Raw genomic sequence first — 20,445 nt, 5'->3', positions numbered from 1 at the left:
GGGAGCGCCGAGCGAGCGCGTCCGAGGGGCGCGGAGAATGCGGACCGGGTCGACACGAGCGAGACCCGTCGCAGATGTTGGATTTTTGCTTGGAAAAACGTGTGGGTACGACCTCGGTAAGGAGCCTAGATTTTGATTTTGATTTTTAAAAAATTTCATCTGAAAACTTTTTTTCTTTCCTTTTCCTCTTTTTTTTTTTCCTTCGATGTAGTGACAGTGGAAACAAGAAATGCTTCTACTTTTTTTGCTTTTAGTACTGTCCAACATTTTAAGACTTCCTTGTGAATCATTAACCCTTTAAATTCTAGAATTGTCAGTACATTGAAATTTCAGTCGTGATTCCTGCCCACTCTCAACCCCTTGACAAACAAAGTAACTATTCCGGGTTAATTTAAGTTTTCAATTGCAGTTTATTTCAGCATTATTTGGGCATCATGACTGTACATGTTGGAAATAAATAAAAACCAACTAGTTTAAATCTTTACTACCATAAAGAAAATTTCGAATCCAGCTTTAAAAAAAAAAACAAAAACCAAAAAGCATATTTGAAAAAAATGGAAGAAAATCAAAACTTCCTTGAAAGAATCCCAGTCTGTTTACATTCTAACAAGCACACTTTCTTGTATGGAAATGGTACCCTTATTTCTCTTCTGTCAAGCCTGTCTCATGTGGGAATACGTTGCAGAAATGTTTACCCTTTTCTCTTGGAAAGCACCTTTCCTGAATGTGAGGGTGGGTTTTTCAGGAATACCCTCAGTTCAGTGGAAGCTGGCTTGTTCTCCTGAGTCCTCTATATTTGTTATAACTTTAGTTACAGTAAACTGTAGCACATCAGTGACTTCTGGGAATCTGTACACTTTCAGATTTAAATGGAAAGTGCTATTTGTAGCTGAGGGCTCCTAAAGGAATTCTCTTTAGGGATTTCTATTGAGTGAGTGGTTTTATGTTTTGTTTTTGCTTTTTCAACTTGGCGTGCAGTGCCCCTAGGACCAAACTGCGGGGTGTTTCCCCCATTCCCCATTTTTCTTCTTTTTCCCTGTGGTCTAAAAGATCTCAGAAAGGCTGCAGCTCAGTGATGCTAGCAGGATGCATCCCTTTTTGATCTTGCCTGCCAGAGGATGAAACAGCGCACCCGGGATGGAGAGGCAGTTGTTTTGAAAGTTGTTCAGCGTTGGGAGTTGGTGGGAAAGTTCAGTCTTCCCCATTTGGAAAAGGCAGGCAGGGTTCCGCTCCTGCACCACACGCGCTTTCCATTTTTAGCTTCATTCAGAGGCAGACAGAGCTCCTTCCTCTTCCTCTCCTTGTTTGTGACACTTTTCTGAGGCAGCTTTTCCACAGCGCTGAGGGTCTGGCGGCCATGACCCCAGGCGTTCTGGGACACAGGACATCGCCCACAACATTTTTCTGCCCTGAGAGGTAAAGCCAGGGATAGTTCAAAGGTGTTTCTACGTCATTTTTCTAACAGTGAGACTGCCACACTTTAAAAAAAACAAAAACAAAAAACTAAGAGCAGCATTTTAAAACTAGATAAAGGCAATCTACTTTATATGTCTTTTTGGCTCTTACTCAACTGTACCCAGCACTCCTCATCTGCTTTTCAAGTCTTCAGACTACTGTATTAGTCATAGCCTCCTGGAGTGAGCCACAGGAATGGCAGAACAATGGGGATTAAAGGCCTTTCCCTTCTCTTCCAGGCTGCCCCCAAGTGTAGCTCCAGCTCTGTGAAGATTCAAGCGTTGGCAGAGGGGACTGAGGAGACCATGAAAATGGACATGGAGGATGCGGATATGACTCTGTGGACAGAGGCCGAGTTTGAAGAGAAATGTACATACATCGTGAATGACCACCCCTGGGACTCTGGTGCCGATGGAGCGACTTCAGTTCAGGCCGAAGCATCCTTACCAAGGAATCTGCTTTTCAAATGTGCCACCAACAGCAAAGAGGTAAGCCTCTGGTTACTGAATAAAGAAGGTGGCACCTGGTGCCATATCTCCCTACTTGCCCTGAAGGCCTTGTACACAACCTCTAAGAACTATGAGAATCTATAAATATCATTGAATACTTGATCACCCTCTTCAGTTCTTTCCTGGCTTTCTCTTTCCCTAAGTCAATTCCTTCTCATTTCCTCCAGCCTTCAAACTGTCCCATGCTAATTAGTAAACAGTTAAATCTTTCGGCAAACTGACATGCCTTGGAAAAGCTGGCTTGTTGGGTGGGCCACGTTTTCAGTGAGGGAGCCTTGGGAAAACATTGCATGTCCTGGTCCTCCATTATACAATCTTTCAAGGGAGGCAACTTTCTTAGAAAAAAAAAATTAATGTTTCTTTTGTTTCCCTTTGGTCATTAGATGGCTTTATTCTTTTTAACGAGCCAGCTTTATTAGCTGGGTTCTAAAATTATTCTCAAAACCTTGACGTGTTTATGAACTGAAGTGATGGCATAAATCGAGAAAAGGATCATGTAAAAGTGTCCTCTGTCCGGATGACTTCACTAACCACTGTTTATCTGTGGCAGCTCCTTTTTGCTCTGGCTGGGCTGGCACGCCGATTCCTTATTGGCCTCTGAAGTGGGCACACTCTTTGTTGTTTCAAAGGGGCTGAAAACCTAAACTTGAAATGAGCAGCTGATTTGTGTTTACCCTTTTATATAACCATTATAGCTAGGCGTGATGTTTAGCTGTGAAATAACTGGCAGAACCACCTCTTGTTTTGAGAATTTGGCTACTGAAGTTGCTCTCTCCAGTTACTGCTGGCCTAGGTTGAAGCAATCTACCCCTCAGCAACCTCCCACCGTTGCTGTCAACTCTGTGCTTTCAGAAAGTAGTAGAAAGGGGATTATTTGTTCTAAAAGTCCAGGATTTGCCAGTGGGGCTATTCTTTACAGCCCTGTCCAGTCACTTTCCCCCTTTCCCTAAGGACAAGCATTTGAAGGAATCCGGGAGCCTGTTTGGGAAACACTTTGTCTCTTTCCTGTTTGTGTGTCTGAGTTCAATGTTTTTGATGAGGGGGTAGACACAGCTGTCTAAAATTAAATAGAGCGATTCTGCTTTGTGCTTTATTAAAGTTCAACTATGTTTTTCCTCTGCTGGGAGAGGAAAAATTTATAAAATGTTGTAAAAAGATTTCATACAAAGGAAGATTTAAATTGTATTTGTACATGAATGTTACCAAAAATCTAACCCCAGAGGTCAACCTTAATTATACCTCTTCCTGAGAGTAATGCTCTTCTCATAGAAAGTCTCTTTAAAATGTGGCTCTCAGTATCAATGTAGCATTTGTTTGGATGCTTAAGCTTTGGTTGTGGCTTTGAAAGGTGTAGTGTTTTTTTTTCCCCCATATCAGATTTGACCAAATATTGGTTTATTCCCAAGGTTCATTTGTGTTAGTTTGTCCTTACCAGCCCACTGGGACTTAAATAAAGATCTCCATTCTATGGGTCATCTCCGGCTTGTTATCATAATGTTCTTTTCCTCAGTTTAGCTCTTAGCTGATGTTTTTCAATTTTCTTCGTTCTACTGAAAAATCATGGCTGAGTCGTTATGCTTTTAGATCATTCAGTCCAAGGTTCAGAGAGATAGTCACTTACCCAGAGGCTATAGTTAGAGCCAGAAGCAGGAGGACTTGGAACAAAGTTCTCCTGACTTCTCCAGCAAGTGCTTCTGGATAATGTTACACCGGCCCCTCTTGGTGTCACTGTGGTTTTATTTATCAGCCTTAACGTTTCAGACTGATCCTTTATTAAGCTTGTTTGGTTCCCCCCCCCCCGCCTTTGAATGTATAACTTTGTAATGCAATACAGTAAGCAACCAAGATGCTTCAAAACTAATATAGAAGACCAGGATTCTTTGATCCTAGTCCCTGTACTTTATTTACCGGAAACTCTTGAATAGAGGATGCTGCTTCTTCAGTCAATAATCACAAAAGCAACCAGAAAACAAACTTGAATGTCTGGCAGTTTGAGCTTACTCTGGAATTTGTTCCTGTTTTTCCTTTCTTTTTGAGCTTTGGGAAAGGACAGCTCCCTTTTGGTGGTGCAAGAGGGTGATAGAATTGAACCATTAATGACATGATAGCTACAAAACAGTTCCAGGACAGAAACATTTCTGGATTGATGAAATGTTTACATTAGTATTCTTCGCTTAGTTCTTTTAAGTCCCATATAGAGGGAAAGCCTTTCAACATATAGGTTTTACTTGGCTGATGTATCTTATCCTTTTAAAAATGTTTTCATTTAAATAGCAGAAGATGTGATATTATGTATTGTTGTGCTGACATACTGGGGATTTTTTTTAACAAGATCATTTTTCGTTATGAATTTATGCTATGTGTCAGCACCTTTTTTTCCCCTAGTTTAAAAACAAAACATACAAACCATATTTCTGATCTTGACCTTCATTTTGAGATTTGGTTTAGAATCGTTTTGCACCTTTATTGAGGCTGTTCTTACTTCCTATTTCCAGAATGTAGAACCAAATATAGACATCTTATTCAAAACTTCTAAAACTTTTAAAACTGATGGGTTATTCTTTTGAGGGGATTTTCCCCCATCCTCCTAAAATAATAATCTATGAATACTTGTCTACAGAAAAATCAACTTGAAAATTTATATTTTAGAAGCAGCAGCCTGAACAAGTTTCTCCCCTCAGCCCAAGTTGCTGCTCTCCTGAGGCACTGTGGCTCCTCTGTGAGTGACCTAAAGTTGAGGCCGATAAACATCAGACAGATCAGTGTCCATTCTAACTGAAGTCCATTATTAACTCCAGCCACCTGTAAAAAGTATCTCGAGCCGTAACATGCAATTCCCTCTTCAAACTCTTTTATTTGGGAGATCATGTAACACTGACGCATTACCGTGTTTCCTTCAGAATGAAGATAATAAATAAGGAAACCTTTCCATAATATCTGTTCTGTTCACTCCTTTTAAAGTCGGTATGTGTGTGACTGGGGATCAAACCCAGGACTTTAAGCACGTTAGGTGCAGTGCTTTTCCTCTAAGCTATCTCCCAGCCCACTCCACTTCTTTTTAAAGTGGGGTGAATTAGAGGCTGAAGTTTTGGTCCATTGTCGAGTTTTAGTCCTCTCAATACACATACCTTATAGTCAAAATAGAATTTAATCAAATGAGTCATTTTTGTGGAATGGGGATTCAGGGAGGTACCAGGGATCAAACTCGTGACTTTATGCCTGTGACGCAGGCAGTGGAACCACTGAGCTAAATCCCCTGCCCTATAAATGGTTTTAATGTAATTTGAGGTGAAGATGTCATTTAGACGTGAATAATGCTTCTGCTTAAAATCCACTGCTCTGTGTCTGCAACCCTGTAAAGAAGCGACTTGCTTTTTAAAACAAAAAACTGTTGTCCTTACTGTCAACCTGTCATCCAGCATATCTGTCACCTATCTTGAACTGCAGAATCTCCTTTGCTTTGTAAAATGAAAAAGAAACCTTGATTTTTGTCTGAAGGTTGCACACATCCGAGTGTACTCTACAGTCAGGCCCCTGGCAGAGACAGATGCGTCCGGGTGCCAGGGGGCGCTGCTCAGCACGTAAAGTCACATATGAAGGCCCCTGTGGGGGCCGATTCATTTCATCTCCTGATAGGTTTATAGAAGCCACACAGCAGTCTGTCCTCAACAGTAATTCTTTAGGACCCTGGTCAGTTCCACGGAAGTTCCTTCCTGAGTAAGGTGAACACATTCTTCATCAGCCTTTTTAGCCCTGTGAAATCCTAGGCTCCACCAGGTTTCATTGTAATGTTTGCTTGCTCCAAGGAAAGAATGTAGAGGGATGAGTCAGGGAGGTGAGGATGGCTAAAATACACATTTAGGTCTTTCAGAGGGACAACTGTGACCCGTTTTAACTTAGGTTCCTGTTCCTGTCCCTGTTCCTTGTCCTTACATGGGCAAGCACGATAAAAGTTGTAGTTTTTATGTCCTCTTTGAGTAATATCTCGGACATGGATTTAAGAAAACGTTTATTGTGTATTTATTAAGTGTTGGACTTGGAATGTATATAGGAGGGTCATAAGCTACGGGAGGGCTCAAAATTTTAGGATTTAGGGCTCTATTTATCTCTAGATGTTAGTTCATACTCTACAGCACTGTATATAATAGGAATTTGGGGTTCTCGTTCATGCCACAGTCAAACTCAACTCTTTTTCCCTGGGAGTGACTAATGCACAGTTGTGTTTAGCCGGCAGTAGATGGTCTGTGCCTTCTCTACCACATTCCCTTGTTATAGAAACAGGATTCTAGTTGACTGCTTTTGACCACAAGGAAATGTGTGCTTTCTTAGTATAAAAATTGGTGACCAGAAACCAAGAGAGAGGACCATTCTATAGAAGAATGGCAATTGGAAGAAAGACCGTGACTTCAGTGTAATGTTCTTTGTTGGTAATCAAGCTCTGGCTCCCGAGACACTGTCTGCAGGAGACTGTAATTTGAAACAGAAGTTGATGGACCAGTTGAGTACCTTTCTTAAAATTACTGCTTTAAGGTGGATATGTTGAAAATATCAGCTGCTAATTATTGGCTCACCAACAAATGGCATTATTTGTTTTTCCTGTCTGTCATTTTAGTATTATGGGATATTAAATGTGAATGCTTACTGGTTTTGTATCATAGATGTCAATTCCATGAATTTTTCCAAATTAGGTTCATTAATACATCCAAAGCAAAGAGCCTATAAATAAGTCTGTTTTAAGATTTAGATATTTCATCTCAAGATTTCTCTGAGATGCTCCTGTTCTCAGTAGTAGCACTGTTAAAAAGTTCCAATAATAAACTCTTCTAGAAAGGGCAGATAGATGTAAATGAAGGCATAGGAAGAGAAGGAAATGAACATCTGCTTTTTTCAGCTCTTTGCCAGAAATTCAAAAAGGACCAAAAATAACACTAGCTCACCAACCTTGTTTCAACTTGTATTAGGTATAGGAAATTTTCTTTCTTCTGTTTCTCTTTCCAGTCTTGCGTTGCTCCATTGACTAGTATATTGAATACTGAATTATTTCTGAAAAAAAATAATTTGCTGATAAGAAACTTACATGAGAAAGACTGGTCTTTCACAACCACGTAGGTGTGCATTATTCCATATCTATTTAAATAGCAGTTAAATTCCTGATGAGACGCATTTCAGTACCCATATACTTTGTATCATAACCAGTCTTAAATTCCACTGTGAGCCACCTGAACATTTGTTGATTCACAGATTTGTACCTGCTATTTTAGGTATACATTTACGCAAGAGCCACCAGGGAAAGTAAAAACTGGAAATAAACACTACCTTTTAGCTCACCCCTATACTTTGGTATTCCATTTTAGTGAGGTGTAGGTATTCAGTAAGCAATATGTAGACTGTTTGAGCCAGAAGGAAACAAAATAAGAAAGTGAGAGAATAAAAAAACTGTAATTGCAAAATGTTGTAAAGGACTACTCACAGAGTTCTTTTGAATAATGATGAATTACTTCCTGATTCATGATTGGTCATTTTTTTTAAGTTCCTCAAGAGAAATTTACAATCAAGGAGGAACTGACATAGTTAACATGCTTCTTTAGCAAGGCCCTACAAAATCTGATACAGTCTGAGGAAGTCATTTCCTCGGATCTCAGAACCCACAGCTCTTAGAACCCCCAACTTGCCTCAGTATAAATTCCTTTCAAAGGAGGGCTTTGACCACAGCTGAGTAGAAGATGGTACAGATCATAGTTACTTGAAAGGGTCTTCTCCTATTAAAAAAAACTTACAAGCTGTTTGGGAGTTGGGGGGACCTCAGCTGAAATGGAAAAACAAGTGTTTGATATCTGGTTCCCTCAGTCTTTGTGGAACAACTAAAGAGCCTTATTTTGGTTTCTGAGGTTAAAACCATTTTATTCCCCTCAAGCACACTATGTTTATGATTTGAGGGAGAATGAAAAATAGGAAATTTAAGAGCTGGACTGAAATGGTCTAATCTTAACCATCTAATTCTGCAGTGTCTTCAAAACAGAATAGATAACCTTTCTGATTTTCTAGAAGGAAAATAATGAAAGTAAAGAATCCTCAGTCATAATTCTCTAGACTATTTTAATGCTTGATTGAATATTTGCTCCTCATGATCTTAGACTTTCAGATACTGTTCCCCAAAGGTGAAGTTTGCTGTTAATTATGTGTGTACCTTACTGTCAGCTGCACAGTGTTGATTGTATTATCAGTTGAGGATTCAATTCGTTGAAATAACATTGGTTCACATTTTACAGTAAAGTAATTGTTTGATGTGTTTTACCCATTTTAGGTAATTGGAGTGGTGAGTAAAGAATACATACCAAAAGGGACACGATTTGGACCCCTAATAGGTGAAATCTATACCAGCGATACAGTTCCCAAGAATGCCAACAGGAAATATTTTTGGCGGGTAAGTCAGGAAATTTTTTCAAGACCTTCAGTATTAAGAAACACTGGGGCTAGAAGAACAGGGTCATTTTCTTTTTCAGCCTGTGCTGAGAAACACTAGGGTTCACCTACAAGTATTAAGGATCCCCATGGAAACAGGGAATTCTGAGCAGGGGTAATGAAACTGGTTGAATGTTCATCCCTGGAAATACAGCCTGTAGGTGGTTAGTGAAAAGAGATATGGACAATATGTGAGTCTTATTTTTTTTTTTTTTGCAACTCATTAGAGCTTTGTAAAGAAAGGAAACAGTTTGTTACTTGCTTCAAGGGCAGGTTCATTTGCATTTCTCTGCAAGGAAGTAGTAATGAGTCACTAAGCCTTAGATTTCACCCCTTCTTGATTTCTTGCTGAGTTAACCTTAACTGAATGGAAGAGTTATCACAAATGAATTATCTTGAAAAGGAATGTCATTAAGGAAAAAGGACTGGAAGATGGGTTGGGGAATTGAGAAGGACCACAGACCTGGTCTTACTTAAATCCATTTGTACCATAAAACTTGAACTTGACAGTATGCAAGTTACTCCCATACTATAAGGGAAAAATGGTTACCTACATTCAAGATGAGAAGCTTTTCTATAGCATCCAGCCAAAAGATCTGACCTAAATGATTTCCTTTAGAATATCAGGCTTACGGAGGACCAAACCCATATCCCTGAAAGTATAAGGGAAATGGTTACCTACATTCAAGATGAGAAGCTTTTCTATAGCATCCAGCCAAAAAATCTGACCTAAATGATTTCCTTTAGAATATCAGGCTTACGGAGGACCAAACCCATATCCCTGAAGCAGGTGTGATTGTACACCAGAGATCCCACTTACTCAGGAGGCTGAGACAAGAAGCTCCAAAGTTTGAGGCCAGCCTGGGCAGTGTGGTATTTTTGACCCTATCTTAAAATGAAAAAATAATTTTTTAAAAAGGAATAAGGATGTAGTTCAGTGGTAGAGTGCTTTCCTGAACATATATGTGAGGTTCTGGATACTAAAAAAGAAGGGAGGGAAGGATCTCACTGGTGAACTAATGAGATAGAATTCCTGAAAAAAAAAAAAAAAAAAAAAAAAAAAAAAAGTGAACAGAGAAAAGTTAAACTGCGTGCCTCTTCTTATAGATATCTCTGGGATATTTAGTTTCCTCAATTAGAAAAGAGATGCTCACTTAAATTTAGTAGGAAGTTTTTATATGTACTTACATAAAATGTCCATGGCTGCATGGTAACAGCCAAAATTGGATTGTGCTTGCTTTGGCTGGAATTTTTGCCTAAAAACCTTGATAACTTTTAGACAGATATAAAAGACTTCTGTGAAAGGGGATTATTCTGAAGCTATTGCTATGAATTTTTTTTAATCCAGGAAATTTGGTGTTGGTAGAAATTTAGTTTCCTAAATCTCAAGCTAAAGAGAACAGTTACAGATTCACTACAGTGTGCTCTCAATGTAGTCAATAACATTCACAATTACGTATGCTTAAAATACATCCACTCCTTGGCTTATAATGGAAAAGTAGGAGTGTATTTTTACCTTTATTGCCAATAAATGCTTCTCATATGTGAGCCACACAAGTGTAGTAATGTAGGAGTCAAAGGTCTGAATTAAGACAATCCAGCGTAAGTCTCATGAATATGTGGTCATTTTGAAAAGAGATAAGCAACTAAGACTCTCTCATCACTGTCCCAGTTCCTTGTTGCATTTAATGATTCACCATAAGTAACTGAAAGGCTTTCCTGGAGAGGATTTTATTCAAGTCAATCATCCTTCACATGCAAAAGCCATTGTAATAGATAATTTCTCACATGTTATTAAAAGAATCCTGATTTTGCTGGCAGGAATGTGAACATCTGTTGTGAGGAAAGAAAGTCTCATGAAATTACACAGTCAAAGAGAAAGGATGCTCAAGTTGAGAAACCAGTGACATTTCTTGTAACTGTACTATGAGTAAGCACATTTTAATCTTCTTGATAATAGATGGAAACGTGGTGAAGTGATAGGCAGCAGCATTCATTTTACGCATGCATTGTTTTATTTTCTTGTGGGTGTGTGTGTGTGTGTGTGTGTGTGTGACTTCATGGCATCAGAGGTTCTGTTTTTAAGTGAGGATACAGTAAACTGTAGTCCGTGGAAGGCTGACTGGAATCAACATACCCATAGCTTTAGAAAGCAGTTTCCGCCCCTACGAAGAGTAGAAGAATGATGGAACCCCATGTTCCTGGAAGTTTGCACATCAGAGTAAACAAACTTGAAAACCCCTCTTGATAGCCGAATTCACCCAGCCTTGTTCCATTTTCTCTTAACAAAACACACCGCAAAAGCTCTCACAAGCTGCTTTGATGAAGCCACATGTATTTCCCCCTTCACAATTTACAGGAAGTTACTCTTAAAAGAAAGTGATTCTGGTGTTTACTGCCTGTGTTAAAGGGACAGAGTTCCTTTTTATTTCTGATAACATTTGAGTGAAATACAGAAAGATTTGTAGAATAATACAAGACAGTGAGTGACTAAGTAAAGCAGTAATAACCTGCTACCCTGATGGAGCAAAATCTCTGTGAACAAGTGCCTTGACCTACACTTCAGGAGACCAGGTACTAATTAGGTATGTATAAGGGAAGAGCTTTTGTCTGAAGAAAAGGTGTTGTACCTCTTAGTAGGGAGGAGAGAAGGAACTTTCTGTGGAAAAATAAGAAGTGTGCTTATCACATAGCTTGAGAGTGTGTGTTTTAATTGATTCCTCCTCTGACCTCTGCCTTTTTACCAAGTTCCCAGTGTGTATCTGTTAATCAGAAGGAGAATTACTCGAGGACAAACCCGGTTCTCCTTTATGGATTGTAGAATCAAATCCTTTTCTTCCTATTCTTTTTCCAAAACTTCCAAAAGGCAGGCACTGGTTTCTTAGCCAGCCGCTTCCCAGATAAAGGGGATCTCTCTTCCCTCCTCTTGCTTGAAAGAAAAGCACAAGGCTGAACATGTTTATCAAGAGGAAAAGTGGCTTCTCAGTGTGCAGACTGTCAAACTCTGGCCTCTGTCCCGGGGCTCACTTTGTTATGGCAGGTGAAGCTCACCTTTGCCCCACCCAGTGTTTCCACAAAAAGGCACGGTTCCAAGTATTTATATGAACAAGTGTTACTTTAGGACTCAGAGGGTTGGGGGTGGAGGATGTTTGCATAGTCTAAGCCTTGGGCGGGGGTGTAGGAAACAGCAAGTACAGAGGCCATAGAAAAAGCTGAGACTCAGTTTGACGTAGTCTGCCGGCTTGCTCTTCTACCCAGTGACTCAAAAGTACTAAAAGTCAGCACAATCAGAACTGAAGTTGGTAGCGACGCCCATTTGCCCGTCCTTGCTGAAGTCAAAGGTAGCACTGTGAGGTGGTTTAATCTGTTTGAGGCTGCTCCTTAAGTGAAAATTTGTTTCATTCTTCTGTCCCCCCACCCCATATTGAAAGATAACAAAACTGAAATGGAAAAGGTAACCGACAAGAATGTGCCTTAGCTGTTTCCGCCCTGGTTTCTGCTGATTCAAGACTACTGTGGCCTAATTGATTTGATTCTTTTCTAGCTAGCTAGGCAATACAATACGGGAGCAGAAATCACACAAGCTACTTGGCTGTGTGTATTCTGAGGTGCCAGGAAAGCTTTCCATTGCTCTGGGCTGACTTCCTTTCACACTTATGTCTGTCTTCTCTTTTGGACAGATCTATTCCAGAGGGGAGCTTCACCACTTCATTGACGGCTTTAATGAGGAGAAAAGCAACTGGATGCGCTACGTGAATCCAGCACACTCTGCCCGGGAGCAAAACCTGGCTGCGTGTCAGAACGGGATGAACATCTACTTCTACACCATTAAGCCCATCCCTGCCAACCAGGAACTTCTTGTGTGGTATTGTCGGGACTTTGCAGAAAGGCTTCACTACCCTTATCCTGGAGAGCTCACAATGCTTAATCTCAGTAAGTGGATTACAGAACAAAAAATTTTTTAAATGCCAGTAATGTCAGTTCTGCCCCTATGAGCTAATAACATGTTGGTTAATTATATGGCTTCATCATCTGTTGCACTAAGTAGGTGGCTTAAACTAGGGACTAGGAAGAGGAAAAAATGTTTTAGTCCTTCTTCCCTGTTATGAAACTGGACCATTAAAATAAGAGAGAAAACTGCTTTGAATGTTGAATTCAGAAAGTTAACAGAAAAAAATTACATATCCAATTCTAATTTATCCCCAAAAAAGGGAGCAGTAGAGATTGGTCCAGACATGGTGAAATGCAGACTATTCCTCTCACTTGTGGGTGCTTAAAATGTGTGTTGAACCAAGGATTTAGCTCAGTGGTGGTGCTGCCTGCCTCACAAGCACAAGGTCCTGAGTTCAGTTCCCGGTACCAAAAAAAGACAAAAACAAAACACTAAAATGTGTGTTGAAATACTGTAGTGATGTACATTTGACTATAAAGTCATGGTCTGATGTGGAATATTCTAAGATTGTCTCTAGAGAAACTCTGTCATGGTTTTTCAAATATTCTAAATGAATAACCCTGAAGATTTCATATCTTAGCTTCCTTCCTTATGGTAAAACTAATTCATCTGACCTCCTAATCAGTATTACAGTAACCACCTATCACTTTATCTTGACAAATTCTCAGTTCCTTAGGTTTATAAGCTTTTACTTTTTTATTTGGTTAAAATTGCTGTCGTGACCTCTCCCTGCAAAGAGCTCCCCTCATTTTAATCATTCTCAATGATCTCTATGAGCAATTTAAGAATTAATGTAAAATTCTCACCTCAGTCGTAGCTGTGATTATGTGTGTTCTTGGTTAGACGGCTTGATTTTACACCAGCTTTTAAAATAATTAGTTTTGGGTCAAAAGCTAAAACTAACTTCAGAAAGGTTTATAACTTTTCATCTTGATAGACTTTCAGACTTAAACAATCTTCAAGAAAAGTATAAAGAATTCCCAGTTATCCTTTACCCAGGCCCATCAGTATTTCATATGCTATCTCCCTTGCTTTATCTGAAGGCTAAATTCTTTTAGTTACCACCATCACCACTGAGACATTTGGGATAAATCCTAATTTTTTTTAACATAAGTTGGAATTTTGACCTCAACTTTAGAACCAGCTAACAAACCACTTAATTTATCCAGCTATACGTGATCTGGCCATCTAGCTATTGGGTGTTCATTTTGTGCTCATTAGTTTGCTCCATCTCCCTTAGGATCTTAAGTCTGTCTTTACAGTATTCTGAAAATCTGAAGCTACAAGGATCAGGACTTCCCTGAGAGAGTCACATAAGATGTCCCATGCCCCATGACACACCCAGAGTGTACTGTTGTACTTCAGGGAAAGATCTTTTGGTATATGGGAGCAAACCAGCTTTCTACCCAAGCACGATAAGGCACACAATACAGTATTGCCTGTCCTGACCAAAGGGGCAGGGCAGTTCTCCTTTGTCTATCTCCCAGGCACTCCCTGAGTCTCTGGCACATCTCTAGGCCTGAGCACCCCAGGAGCTGAGCTGCTGTTTCGGTATCTGTATGTGCCCAGCCGATCGCTAAGGGCCTGGTGGTAAAAGACACACAGGCAGTCAAGTTTCTGTGGGACACACATCTTATCCAGGCATCATAGAAGAGCATGCTGCTCTCCTCTGACACCCTCAGCCTAGCTAGACACTTCCTCATGAAGGTCTCCTTACATACCTTGAATTTAATCCTTTACGCATCCAGAATGTCGTTTGTTTGTTTGTTTTGTTTTTAAAAACAGTTAAGTCCACTGGGTGACCCCCCTAACACCGGTGACTTCCCAACAACCATGAAGAAACTTCTGCATACTTCCCTTCTCGTTCATTGTTCCAGTCAAAGAAGGTTTTAAAGGCCTGGCATTTTTATTTCCCAATGAAAGGCTTTGCGTTATTATTTTAAGATTCAAGTGTTTATTCTTTGTCTTCAGAAGCAACTTTCATATGTAGTGTAAAATGACACCTTTTGTTCCTTCAAATAGCACTTCTTTTTATTTATGCGGAATTTTTCTAAATGGTATCTTCGCTTTTTCAGGCACCTCTTCATTATCCAGTGTTCATGGTAAAAATGGAGAGTTAACAATAACCAACCAGTACATTACAACAGGAGTCCTGCTGCCAGTTGTGAAACCAGTTGTCTTAGGTGTGGCAACTGATGATTGAGACTCTGATCAGGAAAATTTCCACTATTTCATCAGGCCTAATAGGCAGATTGTGCCTCCAAATAAGTCGTGTTGGCTGTCCGTGTTTACAGCATAATACAGACTTGTGCCCAAATCTCTGTGGAAGCTTCCATAACACAGGTGTTTGAAGAGAAGGGATGGGAAGCAAACTGATGTCAGGAAAAGTGGCCAGAAATCACACAAATGGCAATTTTTTAAAGAAAGAAAAAGGAATAAAAGAACTATTTAAGCTCCTACCCACCTCCAAGGTTTTTTTTTTTTTTTTTATTCTATCTAACCCATCTAGAAAACAGTTGACCAAATTATAAACACAAATGGCAATTTTTTAAAGAAAGAAAAAGGAATAAAAGAACTATTTAAGCTCCTACCCACCTCCAAGGTTTTTTTTTTTTTTTTATCTATCTAACCCATCTAGAAAACAGTTGACCAAATTATAGACTTCTCAGTGTTAATCTGCTTTCTCAGTTTCAGTTGAAAACAGACTTTGTTTTGCCTACTGCAGAACTTCTAGGTTCTTTCTTTTAGTCTTGGGGGTTCTTATTATAGATCGAAAATGTGAGTCGGCATAATTAAGCCATTCAGAGCCTTCAGAAGCAGTTCACTCTTGAAATGACTCCATCCACCTACAGCCATTTAAGATTTAAGAACAAAAACAGATCTTGATTTTCTTTTTCATGTTAACTCAAGCTGCTGCTGAGTGGGAGAGTCAGAAATGACACTAGCTTCCCTGATTACTCAGCTGCTAACAGGCCAGTTTTTTAAAAAATCATGTTCATATAAACTCAATTTCTACCTGTAGAACACTTTGGAGAGGCTAACATTTGTTCTGGATATTCTTTTAAAATAAGACTATAACTTTTTCTGAAGCTATCATAGGTAGCAAACATTCATTGTGGGTTTACTATTGACCAGGACTATTGCATAAAAAATAAAATTCTGACTTTGCTGGCCTAATTATTAGCTTTCTATCAGTTCCATAACTGAATAATATTAAGACACTTAAAAACACAAGGCTAAATGTGGTAATAGTCCTGTGAATAGGCTTAAACATGTACTTATTGCTTTTGTTTGTACAGAACTATTGAGCACAATGAAAAAATTATGAGATTTAGATGTAATTTACCACATAAAAATGACACGAAATTATAAGGTGGTTTCTGTGTTTCTAGGTGGTATCTTTTTTTTTCCTCCTGAGGATGCTTCTAAATCACTCTTTCCTCTCTATGAAATTCTTCCCTGTGGCTCTAAAATGCTTTGCCTTTCAGTTTTTCAGGCTAGTTGTCTTTCCCTTCCTTTACCATTTCAGCTTTAAAAAACAAAAGTGACAATTTGAACTTCCTGCCTGCTGGGCCTCACTGAAAGACTGATATTGGTGTGATAAAGGGATATTTATTTTGGTTTAGTGGCTTAAGAAATCTCTCTCCCTCAACAAGCTTTCCATCACTGCCCTCTGATCGGCATCTTCCCTGATAGTGTTGTTCCAGTGTTTATTCTGGGGCTTGTGGCTCACCCATGAGTAACTGATAACAGCCAGCAGGAGATAACATTCTTGAGGGGCTCTCAAACTGGAATTGAATTCCTCAAGTCTGTCAGCCTGGAGAATGAATTTGAAGTTTATTGTAGAGTTCCATACAGTTCATCTGTCTGGTAGCAAACCTGCAGTTCTTTCTGTTAAACCAAGCCTGGGATATTCTATAAGAAGCTAGAGGATAATTGGACAGAGGTTTCCATGTACTCACTTGAACCTTTCACATCCTCTGGTGCCCGGGCCACTCAAAGGCATCTCCTTACCCAAACAGCCAGTGCTATCAGCATCCTCCTACAAAAGGAAGGTGTGCTGGCTGGAGTGACCACCCTCTGGGAACCAAAGCTCAAACTGAGCATCAGATGTTTTACTTTTGGTGGCTACGGAGGCTGAGTGGGGAAGATTTCAGTTTTCCCCACTGTGACTGCTTCATTTGCTCTGTGATAGGCCTGACAGTGACGTGGATAGTTTGGACCTATCCTCGTTGCTCTTGTTCCTAAACAGTCTGTTTACCAAGTAAGATATGCCATCTTTAGGAGTAAATGCTTTCCTCTTAGCTGCCCATGTTTTCTTTAGTGCTGTAAGTAATTGAACTGGCTCAGGAAGTACCTGTTGTGGTTTGGCAGAAGTGACTGTCAGGCCTTGTGATTCCAGAGGACAGCGCTGCTGGGAGCCTGGTCAGACGAGAGCCTTGGTGAAACTTTTGTGCTGTCAGCCAATCCAGCAGAAGGGTGTCATCCATGTTCATAATCTGCTGAGCATAGGTGGTTTGAACCGGGCTTTATCAAATCCATATTAAACGAGAATCTAGTTGAAAAATTGATGACTTTATTACTTGAAATGAGTCTTAATCTTTCACATCTAGTTTGCAGGGTGTGCTGATTTCCTTTAGGTAAACTGTGAACATCAGAATGACTTATTAACCTGTGATAACCCCCCACCCTAGTATTTTTCCATCCTATTTTAATGAATGCTATCTTGTTCTACCTTGAACAGCACTTTTCTTATACTAATGGAAACAAGATCATCCAGCTGGTGCTGTTTGCTCTGTCTACACTGCCACTCTCTCCCTTTCACTGAGGAGGAAATGGAGCAGCTCTTCTGAGTGGGCTGCCCAGAGCCCTCTCTCTATAGGGAGAAGAGGGGTTAGGAGCCAGTTTGTGTTGCCAGGTGCTGCTCAGATTTTCTCAGAGACAGCATCTTTGGTGATTCCACTTCAGTTCTCTGTAGCCCTCTGAGTGATCACCCTTTCTTATTTCAGCTCAAACACAGAACAGCAACCCAAAGCAACCGAGTGCCGAGAAAACTGAACTTTGCCCAAAGAGCGTCCCAAAGAGAGAGTACAGTGTGAGAGAAATCCTGAAATTGGACTCCAACCCCTCCAAAGGGAAGGACTTCTACTGTTCTAACATTTCACCCCTTGCTTCAGAAAAGGACATGGATGACCTCAGGAAGAGTGGGAGCCCCGACACGCCCTTTTATCCTCGAGTTGTGTACCCCATCCGGGCCCCACTGCCAGAAGACTTTTTGAAAGCCTATGGGATGGAGAGACCGACTTACATCACTCACTCCCCCATTCCGTCCTCCACAACCCCAAGTCCCTCAGCGAGAAGCAGCCCTGACCCAAGCCTGAAAAGCTCAAGCCCTCACTGCAGCCCAGGGGACACCGTGTCTCCACTGGCCCCGGGCTCTCAAGAACGCCGGGACTCCTACGCTTACTTGAACGCACCCTATGGCACTGAGGGTCTGGGCTCTTACTCCGGATACCCACCCCCACCCCACCTCCCACCAGCTTTCATCCCCTCCTACAACGCTCACTATCCCAAGTTCCTGTTACCCCCCTATGGCATGAATTGCAATGGCTTGAGTGCTATGAGCAACGTCAGTGGCATCAACAACTTCGGCCTGTTCCCTAGGTTGTACCCCGTCTACAGTAACCTCCTGGGCGGGGGCAGCCTGCCTCACCCTGTGCTCAGCCCAGCTTCATTCCCAAGCTCCCTGCCCTCGGATGGAGCCCGGAGGTTGCTTCCTCCTGAGCACCCCAGAGACGTATTTGTCCCAGCACTCGGCAGTGCCTTTTCCCCTACCGGGGCAGCTGCCAGCATGAAGGACAAGACGTGTAGCCCCACGAGCGGTTCTCCGACGGCGGGAACAGCTGCCACGGCAGAACACGTGGTACAACCCAATGCTACCTCAGCAGTGATGGCTACCCCCAGCAGCGACGAAGCCATGAATCTCATTAAAAACAAAAGAAACATGACTGGCTACAAGACACTTCCCTACCCGCTGAAAAAGCAGAATGGCAAGATTAAGTATGAGTGCAATGTGTGTGCCAAGACATTCGGCCAGCTCTCGAATCTGAAGGTAGGTAGGCCTCTTCCGGAGCAGCCCGGTCATCTGCTTGTGTCCGTGCCCATGCGTGCCCATTGTGTTTGTGCTTAGCTCCCTTCCCACAGATTACGGGTGCGTTTACAGCAGTAAGAGACCTGGCTGGGCTCCATTGATGTGGGTGCTACTTGGCTTTTGCCACTGCTAAAGCTCGGTAGCTTTGGACAAGTTACTTCCCCTCGCCAGAGTTCTTCTTGAATAATAAAAATGTGGGGTTTGGGCTTAGATGGTCGATGTAAAGTTCCTCCTAGCCAGCAGTTTTTGTTCTTTTAGTTCAAGCAAAAGGGCATTCTGAAAACACTAGAGCTTTGTTCTCTTTAAAAAACTTTGTCTTGATGCTTTTCTTAACACTTTTGTATGAGAAACCCTGGAGGCTTTGAGCAGAAATGCAAGTTCTCAGAGGCAGCTTGCAAGCAGAGCTAACACATGTGGCTTCTTCCTAGGTCCACCTGAGAGTACACAGTGGAGAACGGCCTTTCAAATGTCAGACTTGCAACAAGGGCTTTACGCAGCTTGCCCACCTGCAGAAACACTACCTGGTACACACAGGAGAGAAGCCACATGAGTGCCAGGTGGGCAGTACTTCCTGAGTAGAACTTGTGGTCTTTGTAGAAAATGTCTCATGTCTTCTTATGGCATACTGTCCTGGTTTAAGCCAGCATAGCCATCTTCTTTGGATGTGGGCCTTTGGCACTGTGGGCCTGCCTACTACCTGGTACCCACTGACAGGCTGCAATGACAACACGGCCAGCTTTCAGTGGGTGGGAAAATGGCATTGGACATAAACCACACCTCCTATGCAGTGTGCCCACATCTCTGTTTGCTTAACAGCACCCCATGGGTTACTGGGCGTGGGCCTATTGCTTGCCCCTCCCATGACAACTCTTAATCTTCTGGTGTTCCCTGTCTCCCTTCTCCACCCCACATCCCAGGTCTGCCACAAGCGATTTAGCAGCACCAGCAATCTCAAGACCCACCTTCGACTCCACTCTGGAGAGAAACCTTACCAGTGCAAGGTGTGCCCTGCCAAGTTCACCCAGTTTGTGCATTTGAAGCTGCACAAGCGACTACACACCCGGGAGCGGCCCCACAAGTGTGCCCAGTGCCATAAGAGCTACATCCATCTCTGCAGCCTCAAGGTCCACTTGAAGGGGAACTGCCCTGTGGCCCCCAGCAGTGGGCTGCCCTTGGAGGACCTGACTCGAATCAATGAAGAAATCGAGAAGTTTGACATTAGTGACAATGCCGACCGGCTTGAGGACGTGGAGGACAGCATTGATGTGATCTCAGTGGTAGAGAAAGAAATTCTGGCCATGATCAGAAAAGAGAAAGAAGAAAGTGGCCTCAAAGTATCTTTACAAAGAAACATGGGGAATGGACTCCTCTCCTCAGGGTGCGGCCTTTATGAGTCATCAGACCTGCCCCTCATGAAGTTGCCTCACAGCAACCCACTACCTCTGGTACCTGTCAAGGTCAAGCAAGAGACAGTTGAACCAATGATGGATCCTTAAGAGTTTCAGAAAACAAGTGTTTTGCTTTGTTTAAGTTATGACTTGGCAAGTCAGGGTGCCTGTTGCAAATTGCTTGTACATAGCTCCAGATCTGCGAAGCTCTGCCAGTGGCAAGTGTTTTCCCTCACTTCTCTGGAATTGAAGAAGGACTCCAAAGTTACTAAAATCTCAGGGTATAAAAGAGACAAAAACTCACTCTCTTGATATACATATATATATACATATATACATATTATATATACTTATTTACACCCATGTCCATATATTTGAACCTGTATTTTGAATATTTGTGTGGATTTTTGCATAGCCTTCCCATTACTAAGACTATTGACTAACCATAATTATTTTTTCAATGATAATCCTTCATAATTTATTATACAATTTATCATTCAAAAAGCAATAATTAAGAAAGTTTACAGT

The 20,445-nt window shown here is 41.3% G+C and overlaps 1 protein-coding gene across 6 annotated transcripts in view; it reads left to right on the top strand.

Moving 5' to 3' along the window:
• Prdm1 (PR/SET domain 1) overlaps positions 1-20,253 on the top strand; it is a 104,031-nt gene extending 83,778 nt beyond the window's left edge. For 3 of the 6 annotated variants that reach the window (XM_010607204.2, XM_010607202.2, XM_010607199.2), the window contains exons 2-7: positions 1,695-1,943; positions 8,269-8,388; positions 12,107-12,359; positions 17,388-18,490; positions 18,958-19,086; positions 19,447-20,253. In XM_010607204.2, coding sequence (XP_010605506.1) covers positions 1,761-1,943; positions 8,269-8,388; positions 12,107-12,359; positions 17,388-18,490; positions 18,958-19,086; positions 19,447-20,025 — 2,367 coding nt within the window. In that variant the 5' untranslated portion in view covers positions 1,695-1,760 and the 3' untranslated portion in view covers positions 20,026-20,253. Of the gene's footprint in view, positions 1-44; positions 117-1,386; positions 1,417-1,694; positions 1,944-8,268; positions 8,389-10,303; positions 10,357-12,106; positions 12,360-17,387; positions 18,491-18,957; positions 19,087-19,446 lie in introns of those variants that run through there. The other 3 variants (XM_010607201.2, XM_033763458.1, XM_010607200.3) reach the window with 3 other exon arrangements.
• The last annotated feature ends 192 nt before the right edge of the window (positions 20,254-20,445 follow it).

Source organism: Fukomys damarensis, unplaced genomic scaffold (assembly GCF_012274545.1).
Source record: "Fukomys damarensis isolate Sample0158 unplaced genomic scaffold, DMR_v1.0_HiC HiC_scaffold_14, whole genome shotgun sequence".
Classification (NCBI taxonomy): Eukaryota; Metazoa; Chordata; class Mammalia; order Rodentia; family Bathyergidae; genus Fukomys; species Fukomys damarensis.
The sequence above is the reverse complement of the archived record's forward strand: the minus strand, read 5'-3'. Positions and strand labels throughout refer to the sequence as shown.